Source organism: Crassostrea angulata, chromosome 3 (genome assembly GCF_025612915.1).
Source record: "Crassostrea angulata isolate pt1a10 chromosome 3, ASM2561291v2, whole genome shotgun sequence".
NCBI classification, from domain to species: Eukaryota; Metazoa; Mollusca; class Bivalvia; order Ostreida; family Ostreidae; genus Magallana; species Magallana angulata.
This window is the reverse complement of record NC_069113.1, coordinates 7,771,084-7,791,273: the sequence shown is the minus strand read 5'-3', so window position 1 is coordinate 7,791,273 and position 20,190 is coordinate 7,771,084. Positions and strand designations below refer to the sequence as shown.

At 33.4% G+C, this 20,190-nt stretch overlaps 1 protein-coding gene across 3 annotated transcripts; it reads right to left on the bottom strand.

Annotated features, from left to right (window-relative positions):
* Positions 1 to 3,033: 3,033 nt before the first annotated feature.
* Positions 3,034 to 20,186, bottom strand: LOC128178411 (uncharacterized). Of its 3 annotated transcripts, XM_052845552.1 has the most exons (19): positions 19,591 to 20,186; positions 19,303 to 19,380; positions 17,530 to 17,584; positions 17,077 to 17,414; positions 16,434 to 16,488; positions 14,705 to 14,845; positions 14,489 to 14,576; positions 12,554 to 12,717; positions 12,195 to 12,293; positions 11,889 to 11,961; positions 11,323 to 11,379; positions 10,976 to 11,083; positions 10,356 to 10,610; positions 10,032 to 10,199; positions 9,730 to 9,813; positions 9,212 to 9,423; positions 8,858 to 8,944; positions 7,879 to 8,030; positions 3,034 to 4,918 (listed from the first exon to the last, which is right to left on the bottom strand). In XM_052845552.1, the coding sequence occupies exons 1-19, from the start codon at positions 19,638 to 19,640 to the stop codon at positions 4,729 to 4,731; spliced, it is 2,454 nt and encodes an 817-aa protein (XP_052701512.1). In that variant the 5' UTR covers positions 19,641 to 20,186; the 3' UTR covers positions 3,034 to 4,728. The 3 variants fall into 3 exon arrangements, with proteins under 3 accessions (XP_052701512.1, XP_052701513.1, XP_052701514.1); XM_052845553.1 differs by lacking the exon at positions 19,303 to 19,380; XM_052845554.1 differs by lacking the exon at positions 14,705 to 14,845 and having other exon boundaries at positions 19,591 to 20,185.
* Between the last annotated feature and the right edge of the window lie 4 nt (positions 20,187 to 20,190).

The following is a 20,190-nucleotide window of genomic DNA, read 5'->3' as shown; positions in this document are numbered from 1 at the left end:
ACAATTCTACAACATATGGATCAAAGAATACAACAAGTATACAACGGCATTTCAACAACTTACACATCAGCAGCAACAACAACAACAACACCCACAAAACAAACAGTCAATTCACACAACATGAAAACAATATTTCATCAAACAACAATGACCATATACATACAACAAACAACCAACATAGACAACCACAACAAACAACAAGCAACAGCATTAAAGCAACAACAATTAACACAACAGCCTCCAGTCAGAGACTGAATTAAGGATGGACACTTTATTTTACACACTGTTGATTAATCCCTTCAGTACCAGCCATAACCTGTAATTGTATGAATGACTTGTCACTCTCTCCCACACACTACAGCTACTATGAATGTGTGTACACGCCAGTCTTGTTTACCAGAACATTCATATCAAAGGGTGTTAAAAACTGTTTACTGTCGTTATCAATGACAGAGAAATATTACACATGTACACAGTTGACTTGTAAACAAATAAATCAAAATCTGTCAGGGTCACATTTAACAATTATACCAAGTTTATATACAGTATACTTAAAAATAATTTTAATTCTTTTTTTTTTTTAACTGTTTGGTAGAATTTCTACTGACAATCATAATTTTAATTTACAGATAGACAGATGGACACTGATTTATATCTCGTGATCCAAGTACCTACATAACAGGTTCATGTCGTAGGTAAATAACTGAACTTTTTTTCCAAGAAAACATAACTTCCTAGAATTTTCATCCCTTAGCATTCCAATCATTCATTATACATACATTTTTTTCAAAACGGTTAAACCACAAACTGAATGGAAAAAATTAACAACACGCATACATTTGTATAAGTAAGATAATCTTGTGCATTAGTATAAGTGTCAAAACTGTCAAAATATATTCATATCTTATGAAGATAAAATAATGTAATATGTTTCTTGAAAGCATAAACATTTATATTCATAAAATCCTACTTTTATTTAGAAAAATGTATTGCTTATATTCCTAAATTGCATTTTTCAGATTTATCTAAAATGAAAAAAAACCCACTTTTAAAAATGACAAGAGACTTCTGGAATATCATCATTATTCCACCTAATCATTTACAGGTACATAACAAAGTGTTTGGGTCATAAATAGTGCGGATTGTGTCGGACAAGATCTGCTCATAGCCAGAGTTAGACTTGCAGCAAATAAATGTGTCAATTACACTGCTTATCATAATCTTACAGAGATTACATGTACACAAGGAGATGGTGTTGATTTATACATTTGGTGCAAGTTACACATACACAGCCAGATAAAGGCAGATGTGTTTACACTCAGGAAACCCCCGCATGTAATCAAATGGATCTAGTTGCAGCAGAAGTGAATGAATTATACATAATTAGTGTGGGCAGCTACTTATGTATGCAGCTGAATAAAGAGTTACCCTTAACTGGAAATCTGTACCATATATCAAGAATTGGATCAACAATTATCCTTGTATTAACTTTAGTGAGATGTTGAAATGACATTTTCAATATTTATGTTTATTGATTACAATACCCCGATTTTCCTTTTTTGAATATTTTATTTTTTGTGTGTGCATAAAACATTGAATTGTATTTAAAAGAAAATGAGGCCAGTCCGCTCATTCTAAAATATGGCTCCAGCAATAATGTGGGTACGCAATTTACCGATTGATTCCAAATTAGTAACCAAATTTGGTTTATCTATGTCGGGCCTTTAATTTTTTATCAAATAGTTGGTTTTCCTTGACTATGAGTCGATCTGAATAGTGCAATTTGATACGAAATTCAATTAATTTACAGCTGTATTCAAATGAGTGTTTCTTGTGTCCCCTCCGTCTCCATGAATTCAAAAACTTGGGTATCAAGTTTTAAACAAAAGTATTTGATGGCATTTTCAGTAACAGATATGATAGATTTTATCAAATCCGACCACATTTGAACACCATATACAAAGAATGATTCCTTATTACTTAATATATTCAGCAATTGTACGATTTAATATTAAAATGATGAAATGTATTGGACTGTACATTTATACAAAATCAATTTGTATAGTTATCATAGACAAAGGCACTGGAAACTGTACATATTATATAAAATTATTTAGTTAATTATAATATCTGCTTCTACTGTTATATTTTGAGTTTTCAATATCACATCATTCATATTCTGTTTTAAAAAATCAATACATAAACATTTAAAACACAACCTTTCATACATTTATCACTTAATGAGTCATAAAATGTTTTTGAGACTGCAGCATTCTGATCAAAGTACTAGAATTTTGCAAACCAAATGTCTTTTAATTGTTCCAAAGTTCTTTACGTAACTATTTCCTGCGAATCATTTAAAGAAAGACAACTCATCATTTATAAAATAAAAGACCCAAGGGCCTTTACAGTCACCCGAGTATATACCCTGTTAATGGCTATAATTTACCAGTAATAAGTAAATTTACTTGTCACTTAGGATTGCCAAATCTTATCTTAGTAGATGAATTAATTTTCACAATTTCATTGACTGAAAAATTCAATCCTACAGAATGGAGCCCATTAAGTCTGAGAGCCTAAACCATATAACAAACTCTACACCATGCTTAGCAAAGGTTGCTTCGGGACTAATAGGAATCAAACATATCAAAAGATGCCTAAACGTTGTGACACGATTTCATTTCTTACATGGATAGATACCCAATTGTAAACACTGTTCTATTCTGGCTAAATGTGGACTTCCTTGTTAGTGTTAGGTATATGAAATGATGCAGAACAATGGTGAAAACTGGAAAAAAATGTTTTATGTAAGCTAAAAGCCTCAAACCGCCTAAATATTATATCCAACATTGTACAGTCCTCAGTACTAACCTGCCCACTATAATGTCTTACATACTATAGCGACTTTTGATAAAATTTTGGCTGGAAAAGTGTGTACTAAACAAAACTTTACAGTTAAAGACACTTTTGAGGTTTATAACCATATTACAAAAATATTGATAGACTTACAAAAAAAAAAACCACCACAAAGAATAAGAATTGCATGTTTGTTTAATGTGTAATTTTCTAACACTTTTTTCACTGTTAGGGCACATCTAATCAACAGTTCTAACAATGGCCGATCATATCATAATTAACTAAAACTAACCAAAAACTAACACAACCAACAAAAGGAGACAAGTTTAAATAATGACAGAACAAAAAACAGTCACAGGCAAAAGTCATCTCACTCTCCTAAAGAGTGTTTTATGTTGTCAAACAACTTGTAAATATACTATCTGCATTCACAAAATTGATCTACGGTACATAAAAATAGTGTATCAGGGAAAATGCATTTGAAAGCAACATTACTAGTAATCTAAAAGAGATATATACATAGCATAGACTTGTTGATTTCTAAAATTATACATTTTCTCTTAGTTACCCTGTAATAGCAAATTATCTACATTATTTTAAATTCTCTACCACACCATCCCTTTTGAATGTTTGATGTGCGTAACTACAATTGAATTCAACAGAATTGAAAACTACATGTCTCCTTACATTCCACCTATTTTGAAAATAATCTCATATATATCAGTCAATATTAAATATTTATTAAAGATAAAATTTCATTTCATAACAATTACCTGGCATGAACAAAATGAAATCAATTTGAAATTCTCATATGGAGAGTTGTTTCTTATTATTATTTATGAAACAATGATATTTGACATGTACCGGGTATAAGTATACTCCAATTTATAAGTGCACAGATCATCATTTTGATGTGTATATATAAACAAAATGAGACATTTGATAGACACCTTATTCAACCCACTTCCTCAAAAGTTATGGAGCATAACAAAATTTTGAGTAGCCAAGGTCAAGGCTGAAATATATATAGTTCAACAATGTCAACTTTTTCTGCTTATGGCACATATTGTAGCTGACAGCAACAGATTCCATCACACAAAGAACTACTGCTAGTATACAGTCAATATGCTTGCTGTACAAATGATATGCTCAGTATCAAAACACACACTGGTTGATTTTACATGTGTAATTTTTATATCACTGTTCACTTGTCCTTGGTTAAAATACTGATTGGGATGAATGACTACAATTCATTTTTCAAATTGTAAAATTATAAGACAAGATGATGTCCTGTACAGTGTGCTGAATTTGATGTATGTTTTTAAATTATAAGTGAAATTATTTTACAAGACAAATTTTTAATGAACAGAAGAACACTGAACCTTAAATCTAGATTCTATCATCAACAGTAAATACAAACTATTACAAATTTCATGGATGAAATCCTTTAATTTTCCAGTTGAATTTAAGGTGGCATGGGACACCTCCTAATTGTGATGTACTTCCAATCAAAATAAACAATAAAATCAAGCATTTTATGAACATTTTTTCCCCAAAATTGTTACCTAATGGTGTAGCATAATGGGTTGAAGCATTGACTATAAATCTGAAAGTCATGAGTTCAAATCCTGCTGAGGCTTTTATAAATTTTACCTTTCCAAAAAATTTTTAAAACATTTTTTTTGGTCATGTATTGCAAAATTAAATTTTTTTTTAAAGTGGTGGAAGTATTTGGATTATACAGGTAATGTGTTTTTATCCACATTAATATTGACAGGTGTCCCATACCCCCTTAAAGCATCAATTCTAATCTACAACCTGTCCTCCTGTCATGTAGATCTAAATGTATCACAATTCACTATTAGTAACTCATCACTTCTTGTTTTTCTTTTTCTTGTTCTTGCTTTTATTATCCGGTGGAACACTAGGTTCTGCTGCAGCTGGTTTTTGATTTCCTTTTCCCTTCCTTTTATCCTTTTCCTCTTTAACTCTCTGAGCACCAATTTTTTTGTTAACTTCATCAAATAAAGATTTCTTGAATTTCTTCTCTGGATCAGTCCATCTTAATTAAACAAAAACTCCACAATTTAAAGAAAATACTATTATAACTCTAATTTAATAACATTATACGTTTCAATAGAAATTATAATCAAAATTAATTATGTCTAAAAAGTACACAATGGTTTCCATGCAATTAGATTTCATATGTCAAATTGATTGTCATTTGATAAGGTAAGTAAACAAGAGGCCAATGGGCCACATTGCTCACCTGAGCAACAATGGACATCATAAAATCAGCTTTATGGAGTTATATACAAAATATCTGGACAATGTAGTATAACAGATCCTGTATTAAAAAAATCATTTTTTCCCTGGATATTTTGTTAATCATTGAGCCCTTTTTGTTACAGGATGATTTTATAGTTATTTCATATATTGCGCATTACAGTTCTCAAAAAGATCTGAATCAAATGGGATATAAACCTATGTCAAACTTGTGAAGCCTAAGAATTGTTCGGGGCCAAAGTCTAAACAATTTTAAAGAATCAACAACATGTCAAAATGCTTGCATATAAGTAATATCATAACATTTGGGTTTTTTGTAAATTTAACATCAATGTTTTCCTTTGTAAAATTGACCCCCCCCCCCCCCCCCCCCCCAAAGTAGCCCAACCCAACTCCTGTAAAAATAAGTTTTTGACAAATTTGAATCTACACATCTTAGGTTGCTTTCACTAAAGTTGCACCTTTTCTCGGTTTTTTTTCTTTTTTCTTTTAAATTTTTCTCTATAAATTCCTATGTAAAAGTTTAACCCCTCCCCACTGTGTCTCTCCATCCTTCCTTGGGAATCATCTGAGCATGCTTCCACTCCAATTTGAGCTTTTCTGGTCTAATACTTTTTGAGAAGAAGATTTTTAGGGATTATCTCTATATATTCCTATGTAAAACTTGATACCTCCATTGTGGCCCCACCCTACCCCAGGGGACTATGATTTGAACAAATCTGAGGATGCCTCCACTCATATTTGAGCTTTCCTGGCCTAATAGTTTTTAAGAAGATTTTTAAAGATTTTCTCTATATATTCCTGTGTAAGACTTGATCGCCCCCCATTGTGGCCCAGCCTACCCCTGGGGACTATGATTTGAACAAATTTAAATCTACGCTGTCTGAGGATGCTTCCACACAAGTTAAAGCTTTTCTGGCCTAATAGTTTTTGCAAAGAAGATTTTTTAAAGATTTTCTCTATATATTCCTATGTCAAAACTTGATCCCTCCCACTGTGGCCCCACTCTACCCCTGGGGACCATGATTTGAAAAAAAAACATGGATCTAGACTATCTAAGGATGCTTCCACTCCAGTTTGAGTTTTTCTGGCCAAAAAGTTTTGTGGCCCCACCCTACCCCCAGGGACCATGATTTGAACAAAATTAATTTAAATCTACACTGTCTGAGGATGCTTCCACACAAGTTTAAGCTTTTCTGGCCTAACAGGGCTCAAAGGTTCGTTTTCAAAATTGTTACACTGGGTTAAAAAATTTTCAAAATATAAACAAAATAGCAGACTATTTAAACAACATGACATGTTTCGGTCCTATATTAATATATACAAAGAAGAGACTTCGTCCAATGGAAGTTTTATATGCCAAACTGCACAAGACAAATATGTTTAGTAATGTTTGCGAGAATTTTACATAACACGAAGGTAAACTTATTTTGTTACGCCAATGTGAAAAAACTTCGTACAAGATATTCCTTTCCACCCAAAACAATTTTTCTCCCAAGAATCAATATAAAAGAAAACTTCTAGTGCCAGAAAATATTATAATAATCAGTGTGATATGTCATTTTGATGAATATGACTGGATTGATGGAAATTATTATTTTTTTTTTTTTTGCCAGACATGAAACGTGCAATAAATAAAAACTTTTTGAACAATATACTTCTATAGTATATTTAATGTCAGAGAGAAAATATGCAGATATCTTAATGCTACATTAAGTTTTACTACTAGCAACCTGAATTATAAAATGGCGAGTTAAATTTAAAGTAGAAGAAGATTCTTAAAGATTTTCTCTATATATTCCCATGTAAAACTTGACCCCCCCCTCCCCATTGTGGCCCAATCCTACCCCTGGGGACCATGATTTGAATTAACTTGAATCTACACTACCTGAGGATGCCTCCTCCCAAGTTTAAGCTTTTATGGCCAAAAAGTTTTTGATCAGAAGATTTTATAGATTTTCTCTATACATTCTTATGCAAAAATCTCCCATTGTGGGGACCATGATTTGAACAAACTTGAATCTACACTACCTGAGGATACTTCCATACAAGTTACAGCTTTTCTGGCCTAATAGTTTTTGAGAGGGAGATTTTTGAAAAATGCCAACAAATTTCCAATAATTCTGAATTATCTCCCCTTTAAAGAGGGTGTGGTCCTTCATTTGGACAAACTTGAATCAAGTTTGGTTGAAATCTGTCCAGTGGTTCTGGAGAAGAAGATGAAAATGTGAAAAGTTTACAATACTGTCAACGCCAATGCCAATGACAACACCAACACAAACGACTACGAGGACAGACAATGGACAAATTTTGATCAGAAAAGCTCATTTGAGCTTTCAGCTCAGGTGAGCTAAAAACAGCATGAATACATCAATAATATATCCACACAATTACACCCCCATTAACCTGTGAAAAGTTGACAATTAGCAAAATTATCCCTTGGAAATTTCTGGGTTTTTTTTTCAAAATGTTTGGCACATCTTAAAACAGTGAAATGATAAATACCCACAACTTCTGTCAAATAACAGTTGCAGTCAATATATTAAGGCAAAAGTTCCAAAATTTCTTTTTTCTTATTCTAATGGGAAAATCTGACATCATTCCAAAGTTTCCAAAACATTTCACTTTTTACTATATAACAGAGCATTACAAATTATACGTTTGTGTAATTTTTACAAAATACACCAACACATCATACATATTAGTTGATACTTGAGCTAAAAATCTAGATCTCACCTTGACAGAATCTTGTAGGCCTCCAGGGACACCTGGCACTTCTCCATGAGTTCAGGCCCCACAGCGAGGCTCCCCCAGGCCTTGGGGTCAAATCCTTGTGGAAGTTCATTTTTGTCACCAAGTCCCATTCCATCCACAAAATCAAGGGCAACCTAAAATATTGGTATATCAAATGTACCACACAATAGATTTATACTATTTTTTACATGCATGAGCAAACATGAATGTTTTAATATTCTGTGACGTCACAAACTCATAATAATGAGGATAAAATATTATACCAGCACGGAATATTAGCTTCCATTCCAAAACAGGAAAATTTCAAAGAAATAAACAAAAAATAATGTGATTCATATAAACCATTTATTGCATGATGGTGATGGCGGTGGAGATATGGAAATTTATTCCCCCAAGAAAAATAATATTTTCTGAAGGTATAGCCAGAAGGAAGTCTGATTTTTTTTGAGTGGGGAATGGGGGGGGGGGGGGAATAAAGATGCAAGAAACACAAAGAAAAACAAAACTTTTGGAACAATGTTACGCATTCCACAAAGTCATTTTCTAAACAATGGGTTAAAATTAATAGTCTGGATTGTATCAGACGACAACTGCTTGCAAGAACTATCAAAGTGGTTATTTATGCTGGTTGTTAATTAAATCTTCTAGATTAAAAAATATCTAGCCCCTAAGGTATTAAATGTGACGTTGTGTGATCTATCACTCAAGTTTTAATATTTGTAATCATACGAGCGTTTTTAAAAAAAATGCAGTTTTAAGCCTATCGCATAAGATCAAAAAATATGAAATGGATTAAAATTTTGAAATTTTGAACTTTTTATTTCAATATCCCATGATAAAGTTTTATTAATTATACATGGAAAACAACTGATTGACTTATATAAATGTCATTAAAGAACACACACAACTTTGAACATTACAGCATTCTGAATGTAACTGATTTCAAAATATTTGTACCTACCATATTGTCATATGGATTTGTGCCATCTAAAATTACACTGTAGTTGTCAAACAACACCTTGGATGTGTCAGCAATACTGTTGTATATCTGGAATATTCAAATAAATAAATAAATATAAAATAATTTTTCAAATATTTTTAATGTTGAACTCTAAACCACTTTATAGATAATTAACTTTTTTTTATATTGCGTATGTGCCCCCCCCCCCCCTTTTTTTTTTTTTTTTTTTTTTTTTATACAAAGACTGGTTTTGAGTCAAAGATCACGAATATACAGGTTTAGAAGTTGAAACTTAAATTTTGACATTTACCGGTATGAGAAATATTAATCACAAAAAATATTCACACACGATACCTTAGCTTCAGGGCTTTTAGTATTCAAATAATCATTCAGATCTCCTTTTGCTAACAGCTTTGTTTTAAAGTTGAATGCTCTGGTTTTTGAGACACAGACAACATATGTCACTTCCTCTCCTTTTAAATGACAGTACACAAAGACTGGCCCTGTTGACTTCAATTCTTCCACAGCACTTCTGCAGCAATATTCATCCTCCACAAAAGTAAATTCTATAAACAAAAAGTGAGAGAATTTAATTTCTTCCACAGCTCTGAACTTTTTATAAGTCCAATAATTTTATACAGTTCAAATAATTCTTTTTAACAATATCAATTGCAAATATTGCATGATTTTTAAATACAGTATGTATCTATAAAATTTTTTTTTGGCAAAACTATGATGTAATTTTTTTAAGCGGAAATCGGAGGAGTCCAAAAGGGGTGTGATATGGAACCGTATTAGTCTTGCAGGATCTGTATCAGCTCTTGAGCCTTATACAGGTAATCAATTGGTTGAATATATATTCATTTACTTACCCAGCAACTTCTCTGGAGCTGAATTTGCAGCATTATTACTTTTATCACCTTCTGTGTTCCCATCCCAAGATTCAGGAACATTTTCTACAAAAGGAATTTTGAAAATTAGCATATAAACAAACATTCAATTCAAAACACATACAAGGGAAATCTTACATTTCGAGGTTACCCAATACTGCTGTCCTTCAGTTTCTCCAGTGTCACCTGAACCCACCCAGAGGTGTCAGGAACAGCCCCCTCCCCTTCCCTTCCTTTTCCCACCTGCAGTCTCCTACAATGCCTCTTTAGGCTGATTAACCTACCTTGAGTCTGTGTGGCTGCCATGTTTGTTGCCTCTTTACTAGCTTCCTCAGAGTTTTTGTTTTCTTTGTTTTTCTTTTTATTCTTCTTGTCCTGGTTAGCCATATCTCCAGAGAGCCCTGGGATACTGGGTCTGTCTTGAGTCCCACAATCAGAGGACAGTCTCTCTTCTACAATATTGATTTGACACATCAAAAACACAATCAACTATGAATTACCCCCCTCCCCCCTACAGCATCATGCAAAAGTCTACTTTTCTTAAGTGTAAACCTTCCTTTTTTCACCACAAAAGTTTTACATGCATGCTATAATTGACCTACATGTACCTGATACTTGAGGGGCTGTTTTTTCTGTCTCCTGATCTGCCCCTTCAGTTGATTCTTCAGAAAACATAGATGTAGCTCCCTCCATGTTAACCTCCTGTTCCCCTGTTTCACTCTTTTCTTTCTTAACTTTTTCTCCTTCTCGTTCTTCTTTATGCTTCTTTTGTTTCTTCTTCTTTTTTGCTTTCCCCAAATCTCCAGAAAGCCCTGGGATGGTGGGTCCTTCTTTGATCTCACTGTTGAAAGGCAGTATCCCCCCTATAAAATGCAACAAAGAATATTTCACTTGCAAGATTAGGTAAAAGTTCACCAAAAGCAACACTAGACAAGTATGTTTTTGTCCAATATAAACAGTGACTAGTTAGTATAAATACTAGCAGTATTCATGATCATCACTTTCTATTTAATGCAAATAACGAAGTTCACTTTTTGTGATTACTAGAACCATACAAAGAATGAACCAGTTATTAATATATTTAAAAAATAAGTCCATATACCATTAACTTTTTATTTCATTTAAAGAACACAACTTTTTGGGGCTGTATCATACTTGAGTGCATACCATACACAAGACAATAACAGTAAATTGAAACCCTTCAATAATATGTCAATGATATACATACTAGGGTATCTTTGAAATGCTGAATCAAAGTAGCACGGTCTGATAAACCCATCAGCATCTCCTGGAGACAGGATGACATTGTTTGCTGATCGAAAAAACTTCAAACCATCTGTAAAGAAATCCATCGAGCAAATCTGAGGCAAGTTTATTCAATTGTGAATGTGATAACTGATAAGTTATTCAAATACACAAACTCAAAAAGAAATGGCTACATGTCATCACAAATGTCTCAGTCTTTTCAGTACTTTGATTACATTTAACACTATTCTGTAATCTATTGCAGTACTTTGATTACATTTAACACTATTCTGTATTCCATTTCAGTACTTGTGTGAGTGGAGATCTTACCCTTTAAGGCCTTCTCCATATTCAGCTTGATGATGACCTCACAGCTACTCCTCATTCCTGTGGACATTGAAAGAACATAAACCATTAGGTAAATATTCCACAGTTCAACCTTATGTGTGAAACATACAAATAAACAATACCAAACATTACTTGCACTGTTGATTTTTTATTTTAATTTAAAAGTGGAGCAGATATATTTCATTCAATGTTTCACGTAGAAATAGGGATAATGTCCCTCCAAATATTATTCTATAACAAGACAGACCCTACCAAACAGCAGCAAAAAAGCACAGAACAACAACAGGATCATTACAAGTCAATACTATGTTTTCTTATAAAAAGGTGGCTCAACACACTTAAGAATTTTAATCTCAAATCAATAGAGCAAAAAATAATGTAATGTATAAAAAATTTAGATTGGGGGGGGGGGGGGGGGGGTTGCTGTGTTTAAAAAAAAAACACACAACAAACCCCAATATCACAGGCTTTGTGATGCACCACTTCTTTACAAGAGAAGTTACAGGATGTGAGAAACCTTCACGTACCACAACCATTCTACCACTTACCACTTATGACACCATTTTCTCCTGGCTCTCCTGCAGCAAAGTGTATGTGGTTTCTGCCCATCTTGTTTAGACCCTGTAATAAGTTTGTAAATAAAGTAAAAGTTCATATAACTGAATAGGTCTTGGAAGGGGCTACATCTTTGAAACTTTTCTTTTTTTAATTACCGGTACTGTAAGAAGCATCAAACAAGAAATTTGGAAAAAAATCCACTTTGAATATTATTCATAAATGTACATGTAATGTGTATTTCAAGTGTTGTGTTTAAGGTTGGGGTTATGATATCTTCCATGTAAAATTATCTATACCTGATTCTTGATGATGTCCCAGGACTTGAGATAAGTTCCATGAATGACTTCTGGGGCCTCGCTAGGATCTGTGATGGGGGTCAGCTCCAGACCATCCACCTAAAACCGCACAGGATTGGCTTAATGAACGCAGCCTCATTTTACAAGGAACTACATAGCAATTTATACCTTTATCTAAAAGGACAGGTATTCTTTCTCTTTTTTAATACACATAGGTTTCTTTTCTCTCATTAGATTAAGATAACATTCCATCTTTTTATTACACAGAGGTTTTCTTACTCTTATAAAGATAGTATTCCAATTATAGTGTCTTCGAATAAAATATCTAAAATTCATCAATTTGTAAGTAAAAACTTTACCTCTACAGAGTGGCCCTGGTTTGCCCTGATTTTGAGACGTCCATTTTCATCAGCTAGACTAAATCTCTGCTTATCATTTGTTTCAACTATGTGTTTGATGTCCTCTACAGTAAAATCTCTATATTCATTCCGGCGAAGAATTTCATCCACCCATAGGAATCCTCCTGTATACATTAAATCGTGATACACAAGCACAAACACAGCTTCTTTTCAATCAGAGGGAGGAGTGGGGAGTCATCTTAGTTCACTAACATTGCACAGGCTGCCCTCTTAGGAGGTTGATCAGTTACAAAATTAATATGAATTTACATTATATATGTATGTGTATTCACCAATCAAGGGCCCTCAGGGAGGCATACACATTAAAAACAATAGAATAATCACAACAAGAATTGGACGAAATTAGTGGTAAGATTGTCCATATCCATGTTACAAGCTTTGTCAACTGTGTGTAAAAATGATTCATAGATATAATATTAAAGATATAAAATTGTGCAACTTGTTGTTAACAAGAGGCCCATGGGCCACATCGCTCACCTGAGGAACAATAGGTATGATAAAATCAGCTGAATGGAGTCATAATACAAACTATCTGGACAATGTACAATAATACATGTAGATCCTGTATAAATAAAATCCATTTTCCCCCCTGGATATTCTTATGTTTATAATCATTAGTCCCTTTTCTAACAGGCTGATTTTATAGTCATATCACATTATGAGTATTGCAGTTCTCAAAAAGATTCTTAATAATTGTTTATATATGGGATATAAAGCTACATCAAACTCTGAACCTTCTTGTGAGGCCAAAGAATTGTCCTGGAGCCAAAGTCTTAACAATTATAAAGAACCATCTGGCTGATTAGTTTCTGAGAAGATCTTAAAAGATTTACTCTATATAATACTATGTAAAACTTTAACATCCCCCCAATGTGGCCCCACCCTACCCCAGGGATCATGATTTTCACAACTTTGAATCTACACTACCTGAGGATACTTCCACACAAGTTTCAGCTTTCCTGGCTGATTAGTTTCTGAGAAGAAGATATTTAAAGATTTTCTCTATATATTACTATGTAAAACTTTGAGCCCCCATTGTGGCCCCACCCTAACCCCGGAGGTCATGAATTTCACAACTTGGAATCTACACTACCTGAGGATGCTTCCACACAAATTTCAGCTTTCCTGGCTGATTAGTTTCTGAGAAGAAGATTTTTAAAGATTTACTCTATATATACCTATGTAAAACTTTGAGCCACCACTGTGGCCCCACCCTACCCCTGGGGGTCATGAATTTCACAACTTGGAATCTACACTACCTGAGGATGCTTCCACACAAATTTCAGCTTTCCTGGCTGATTAGTTTCTGAGAAGAAGATTTTTAAAGATTTACTCTATATATTCCTATGTAAAACTTCGAGCCACCACTGTGGCCCCACCCTACCCCCGGGGGGTCATGAATTTCACAACTTTGAATCTACACTACCTGAGGATGCTTCCACACAAGTTTCAGATTTCCTGGCTTTATGGTTCTTGAGAAGAAGATTTTTGAAAATTTCTCGAAATATTTCATTAATTTCTAATTATCTCCCCTTGAAAATGGGTGTGGCCCTTAATTTTCACAACTTTGAATCCCCTTTGCCTAGGGATGATTTGTGCCAAGTTTGGTTGAAATTGGCCCAGTAGTTCTTGAGAAGATGTTGAAAATGTGAAAAGTTTACGGACAGACGGACGACAGACAAAATGTGATCAGAATAGCTCACTTGAGCTTTCAGCTCAGGTGAGCTAAAAACATAACGACTATGAATTAATGGTACCTGTTAAACTACTAAAGACTTTATTGCTGTATTCTTGAAGTAAGTTTATCTATGGTGAATTAAATATTTGGGTTTTTTTTAGTTTATGTAAAGACAGGGCTAGATAATTCTGATTTACCTGGCATCATTTTGAATCCCATTTTCTCAGCTCCGTGCCTAAGTATAAATGACAATTTTTTGGACAGAAAAACCACTGGGTCTTCATCCTAAAATAAAACACAAAAGCCATGTCAATTTATTAATCTACGTACCTAGCTGAATTTAACCATTTTTCGTATTCAATCATTCAGAGTCAGGGAAATAGAAACACACTACGTTTGTTTGCCGAATTTACCTTGTAATAAAAACGATTTTGCCTCTTTTGATAATGTCTGTCAAAATCAGACATATATCGGCCCCTTTTACTCGGTGACGGACCTTGAGATGAACCATGATAATTTCTCTGATTTTGTCTGTTTCCTCCATTATCCCATCTCTAATCATTTATGAAAATTTATAAATTTAGATATTTTTGATTTACTTTTAAGGACATACTGTCCCTAACTTGTAAGAATAGGTATATGAACAATATAGCATTCATTTACCCAAAAGCAAATAACAGTGTACTGTACACTTAATTAGCTCCATTTATTTATTTTGAGGAGGTGGGTATGTTTGGTTGAAAAAAAAAATGTAGTTGAAGATTGGTGGTCTAGGGCATACTAAAGGAGATACAACTACATGTTCAAAATTATGAGACCTAAACGCCACCCCTCTCATGGACTAGACATGCTTGGTACTAAGTTGGAAGGCAACTGCATTAGCATTTGCAGTACAGCCATTTGTAATAGACCTTTGTGTTCTACAGATATTCATTAATTAAAATACAAGGCTGGATTTAAGTGCAATTAAATGAATAATAATTTAATGGGTTAAACAATCACTATAAAAAACAAATAATTTAACATTCATAATAATTTGGATATCAGTCACCTTAAGATCCTAGCATCTTGCTCAAATTACCAGTACATCCTAAATATGATAATATGGGCAGATTTTGTCTTACATGTGATCTTTTTCAGTTGGTCACAACAAACTGTGTGACTTTGAAATCTCCTTTTTTAATCCCCTGTGATGATCATGACATATTTCTGGTCAAAATCAAGCAAAAATCTAAAATCATTAGTGCAGCACAAGTTATAGGATCTGGGAGTATATACATGTATAGGTTTGTGACAAACCCCTTGTTTTTAATAGTGACCAGTTTACTGGGTAGACTTGTTTTTCTCTGCTTTCAATCTTACAAAGACATACAGCAGATCTATTACCACAGACCTTATCTACTGTAGTAGAATTAAATTTCTTAGTTAAATCAGGGTCTATATTTCAGAAAAAATGAAAAGAACAGACTTCAAAACTTTAATAAATGTCATGTAATAGCTGGTAGTTTGGGTGAAGAAGAATATATCAAAGAAGCTTCAAAGCAGAGGCAGGAAAATGAAATCATACTTTTGGAAATCTACAGTTGGTGTGCGCCTAAAAGCTTTTCAAACTGCATCACATTTCAATAGTCACTCAAGTTTACGAACACTTGTCCATTAAAAGTGTAACAATTTATGCTATTAAATAATTTTCTACAAATTTTCATCAATGTATACCATCCTCCTTTTTTCAAATTCTTTATATGGCAAAAACATTCTAAAACTAGGTTTAACTAGTTCATTAAATCTTAACCTCAAACCTACAACTAAAATTTGAAGGACAAAACCTTAAATTTAATAATTACAAAAATGGGATATATTTAAAAACCATAAAAATGTTCATTTAACAACCTTTTGTGTAATGATTTTCAAAAGGAAATCTAACTTATAATTGAAAATGCACTTAAAAGGTTATAAAAACAGCTAGCTTTATTTATGAGACACAATTTGAAATCACTCTTTATTTAATAGTGATCTTGAAAATTTTGTAGAGGAATTCTTGTAAGAGACCTCTCTTATCAGAAAGCCATTACATCTCCAACACATTGAAGAGACAGATAATTCTCCTTTTCCAAAAAATTGTATTAAGTAAGAGTTACCTACCCTTCTACGGCCTCCATGGCTTCCATAGCCGTCTTGTCTCCCTTCTCCGTTCTCACTGGTATCAAAGATCAAATTTAGTATTAAATGCTGACAAGCAATGGAACTCGTTCAATTGAAGTGATAAACTTGTAAAAACAAACTGTATTGTGGGTGATATTTATGTGCAACTAAATTTTACTAATTTTATTTGACTTATATACCCATAATATCTTACGGCATAAGTGATAATTTTATTTTAGCAAACATTTTCTGTATTTTAAGTTATAACATATCAATGACATCAAGAAAATTAATGGCTACACAAATTCATGTGCACTCAAATTAGACTTCACTAGCTTCGGTAATGCGGATGAAAATTGTCTAGGGTTCTAAAAACAGATTTTGCAGAAGGATTTTAATTTTGAAGCACATTGAAATACATAAAAATCTAAAACACAAAAATAAGAAGTCTATTTTTTGTAATAATATATTGCAGTACAAATAATGTTATAAAATGTGCGTATGTGTGAACAGACAGTAAGAGATATCAAAAGAAAGATGGGAAAGAGTATAAGTAAATCCTTCCACATTTATTAAACTCAAAAAAGTTTATAAAATTGTTACTTATGTATCAAACTCAACTTGGATATAAAAAAGTTTTTACCTTTGATATCTGTCATAACGTCCCTGCTGGCGATCTTTATGGTTGTAGTGCTCTCTGTGACCTTGACCTCCTCTACCATGGGACCTGTCACCCTGCCATTCCTGTTGATTATTCTGGCCCCACCCTCCTTGAGAATTCCAGCTCCTTTCCTGTTGGTTATTCTGGCCCCATCCTCCTTGATAACCCCGGCCTCTACCCTGTTGAGGATGGTGGCCCCTCCCTCGTGGGTAATACTGGCTGTTCTGATCATAATATTGCTCACGTCCTCTTCCATACCCTCTCCTGTCTTGACCTTGCCACCTTTGGTTATTTCCCCAGTTTTGTCCTTTATGATCCTCCTGTAATTAGCAATATCTTTGGCTACATTGCAGTCATCACTGTGAGAATGGAATGTTTCCATTATGCATTACTACATACATGTATATTATGCCCAGAAATTAGAGGTAAATTTACCCTTTGGGCTAACTCTTTATGACTGAATTCTCTTTCATGGTCCTCCTGGTTATCTCTGTAATTAAAATTAAAAAAATTAATATCAATTAAATCGGTAAATGAAAAATACATGTATCACACTTTTAGTGATGAATAATACGGAAGAGGTTCTTAAAAAAAAATTTAATTATTTTTTCCCCATAATCGTTCATTTTTCAACTTTTCTGCAGCCCTACTTTTGGTCAGGGGGTAAGGGTTTGAACAAAACTGAATGATTGGGATTCACTAAAATGATTGGGAGAAGGCAAACAAATAAATCTTCCAAAGGTATCTCTGAATAACTACATTATCTTTTTGTCAAACAAAGCTACAATAACTATTCAGTTCAACATATAACATACCCAGGCTCCGACGACATGTGTCCCAATCTTGCTCAATAAAAAAATGTGAGGAAACAAACCATTTAATGACATTAAACTGGAAAGATCATTAATTTTAATTTTTTATGCAATTGCAAAAGGAAAGTCCAGAAACTAATTCAAATTCTAACTATCTAAACTTGAAATGGTTTTGGTGAGATAACTGTTAGGTTTCACATTTGTTAGGTTCTGCCACAGTTTATCAATATTCTACATTATAAGTACTAAAGAAAACAGTCAGAGATAATTTGCAATAGAATTTTTACATTTTAAGGCGAAAGTAACACTTTCAATTATCTGAGAATAAATCATCAATACAAGTACAATTACACTTCTGTATCTCGAACACCAATATCTTGAAAACCATAGACATCTTGTACCTCTGTGCCTTTTTACTATATATTAAGTGATCAAATAAAATCCTGGCAAGTCAAACACGGAAAACTCTAACATCCCGCTTTTCTGGATGTAACCACAGTCATTAAAAAACATGTGTGAATTCGAAGTCAAGTCAATTAACTGCCTCAATAATTTCACATCTTTTATACACTGTCGCTGTTATGCGGAATTTCCGATCTATTGAAATAAATCCGGAAGCAAAGTGCTGCATACCACAGGCTTCTACTGAGGTCACCTCTGATTTTCATGCTTTAATAGCCAAAAGGTGTTGAAACCCTTATCTGTGATTAACGCAAGCCATGAGGTAATCGCCAATGCTAATACTTTTAATATAGCGTCATCTGATGACATAATAATTAAAGAAAGCTTGGGATGATAATTACGTAGGGAAAATTGTTATCAATGATAATGCTTGTACGCCCATCCCCATCGCTAAGAACCGAAGTATACACCAAACATACGGTACTGAACACATGAAAGTGAAAGCATGTATAGAAACATAACAATGATCCAACTTTCATCAATTTTAACATATCAAACCCTCGGGTATCTAAAAAATTTTACTTAAGTCCGCCAAGTTCGAGATACTACCGAAGTTTAACTGTATTTCAACTTGTATTTTAACCACCTTTACAATATCTCATCCAACTCCATTGCAAGGGGATAAAAAAGAGTTAAATACATATCCGTACAATAGGTTAGGTATTAAAACATGTACAGGTATAAAAATATTAAACATAACAATACTTTGTTAGATAAATTAAGCCTTAAAACCAAACAGAAATTCAAACCAATCTAATAGGGTCATTATATATGATTATAAATGTGACATTCCCAAATCCCATTCTTCTGATTAAATTAGAAAACATACTGACTAATCAATATACATTGGTGCATCATCAGAACAAGCTGTTAAGGATATCTGTTGTAATAACTGAAAAATATCTGGGTTTAAGCACCACAACCACTTTGATACCTTGACTTCCGTCCCCTCTGCTCTGGGGTTTCAGCGCGGTCTGGACTAGGGTCTCTAGTGTGATCTTCATCTCTGGGACTTAATTAACCAAAAGATATATGCAGATCTTACAAAATAGTTCATTTTCAAAATCAATTGCTTCCATCCTTAAATGCACCTTTATACATATGTTCTCTGTTGCTGTATTTTCACACTAAAATTTCCTATCAGGTATGATCTAAGACATATTCTCAATGCACAGAGGGAACCCAGATATTATATACAATATTGTTACAATAAATATCTTACTCAGGTCTTCTTCCCCTGTCTTTAGAAGTTGAATCAGCATAATCAGCCATGGCAACAATTCTCAAGTTCTTCTGCTTTAATATAGGAAATATCCGTCCATATACTGCATAAAAACGCCTCGTGGTGAAAGGTAGCACAAAACGAAAGTACAATTTGGGAAGTTTTCAAAAAATAAAGCTGACGTGCACACGACGACAGATTTCCACGAAAGTTCTACTTTCACTTTCTCTCAAGTTCATTCCATCATTCACTGAGTTTGGAAAGAAGTATTTTTATTTTCAATATTTGTCAGTTTGTAGTATTTATTAAAGTATGATATGGTGTCTTACATATGAACAAATAGTTCCCATAATTTTCATTAATAGGTACGTGTAAAAAGAAGACACATAATACTGAGGACAAAAAATTACGCAGATTCCAAAGATATTAATCTGTTAATCATAAAAATTACATATTAGGCTAATATTAGGCTAAAAACAATTTTGTAGACCTGTCAAATATAAGATATTGACTTCTGGCAGTTTAAAGTTATGAGCATATCATGATAACTTGATAGTTTACAAATATCTTACTACAACGCCACGGTGTTGCACCACTGCG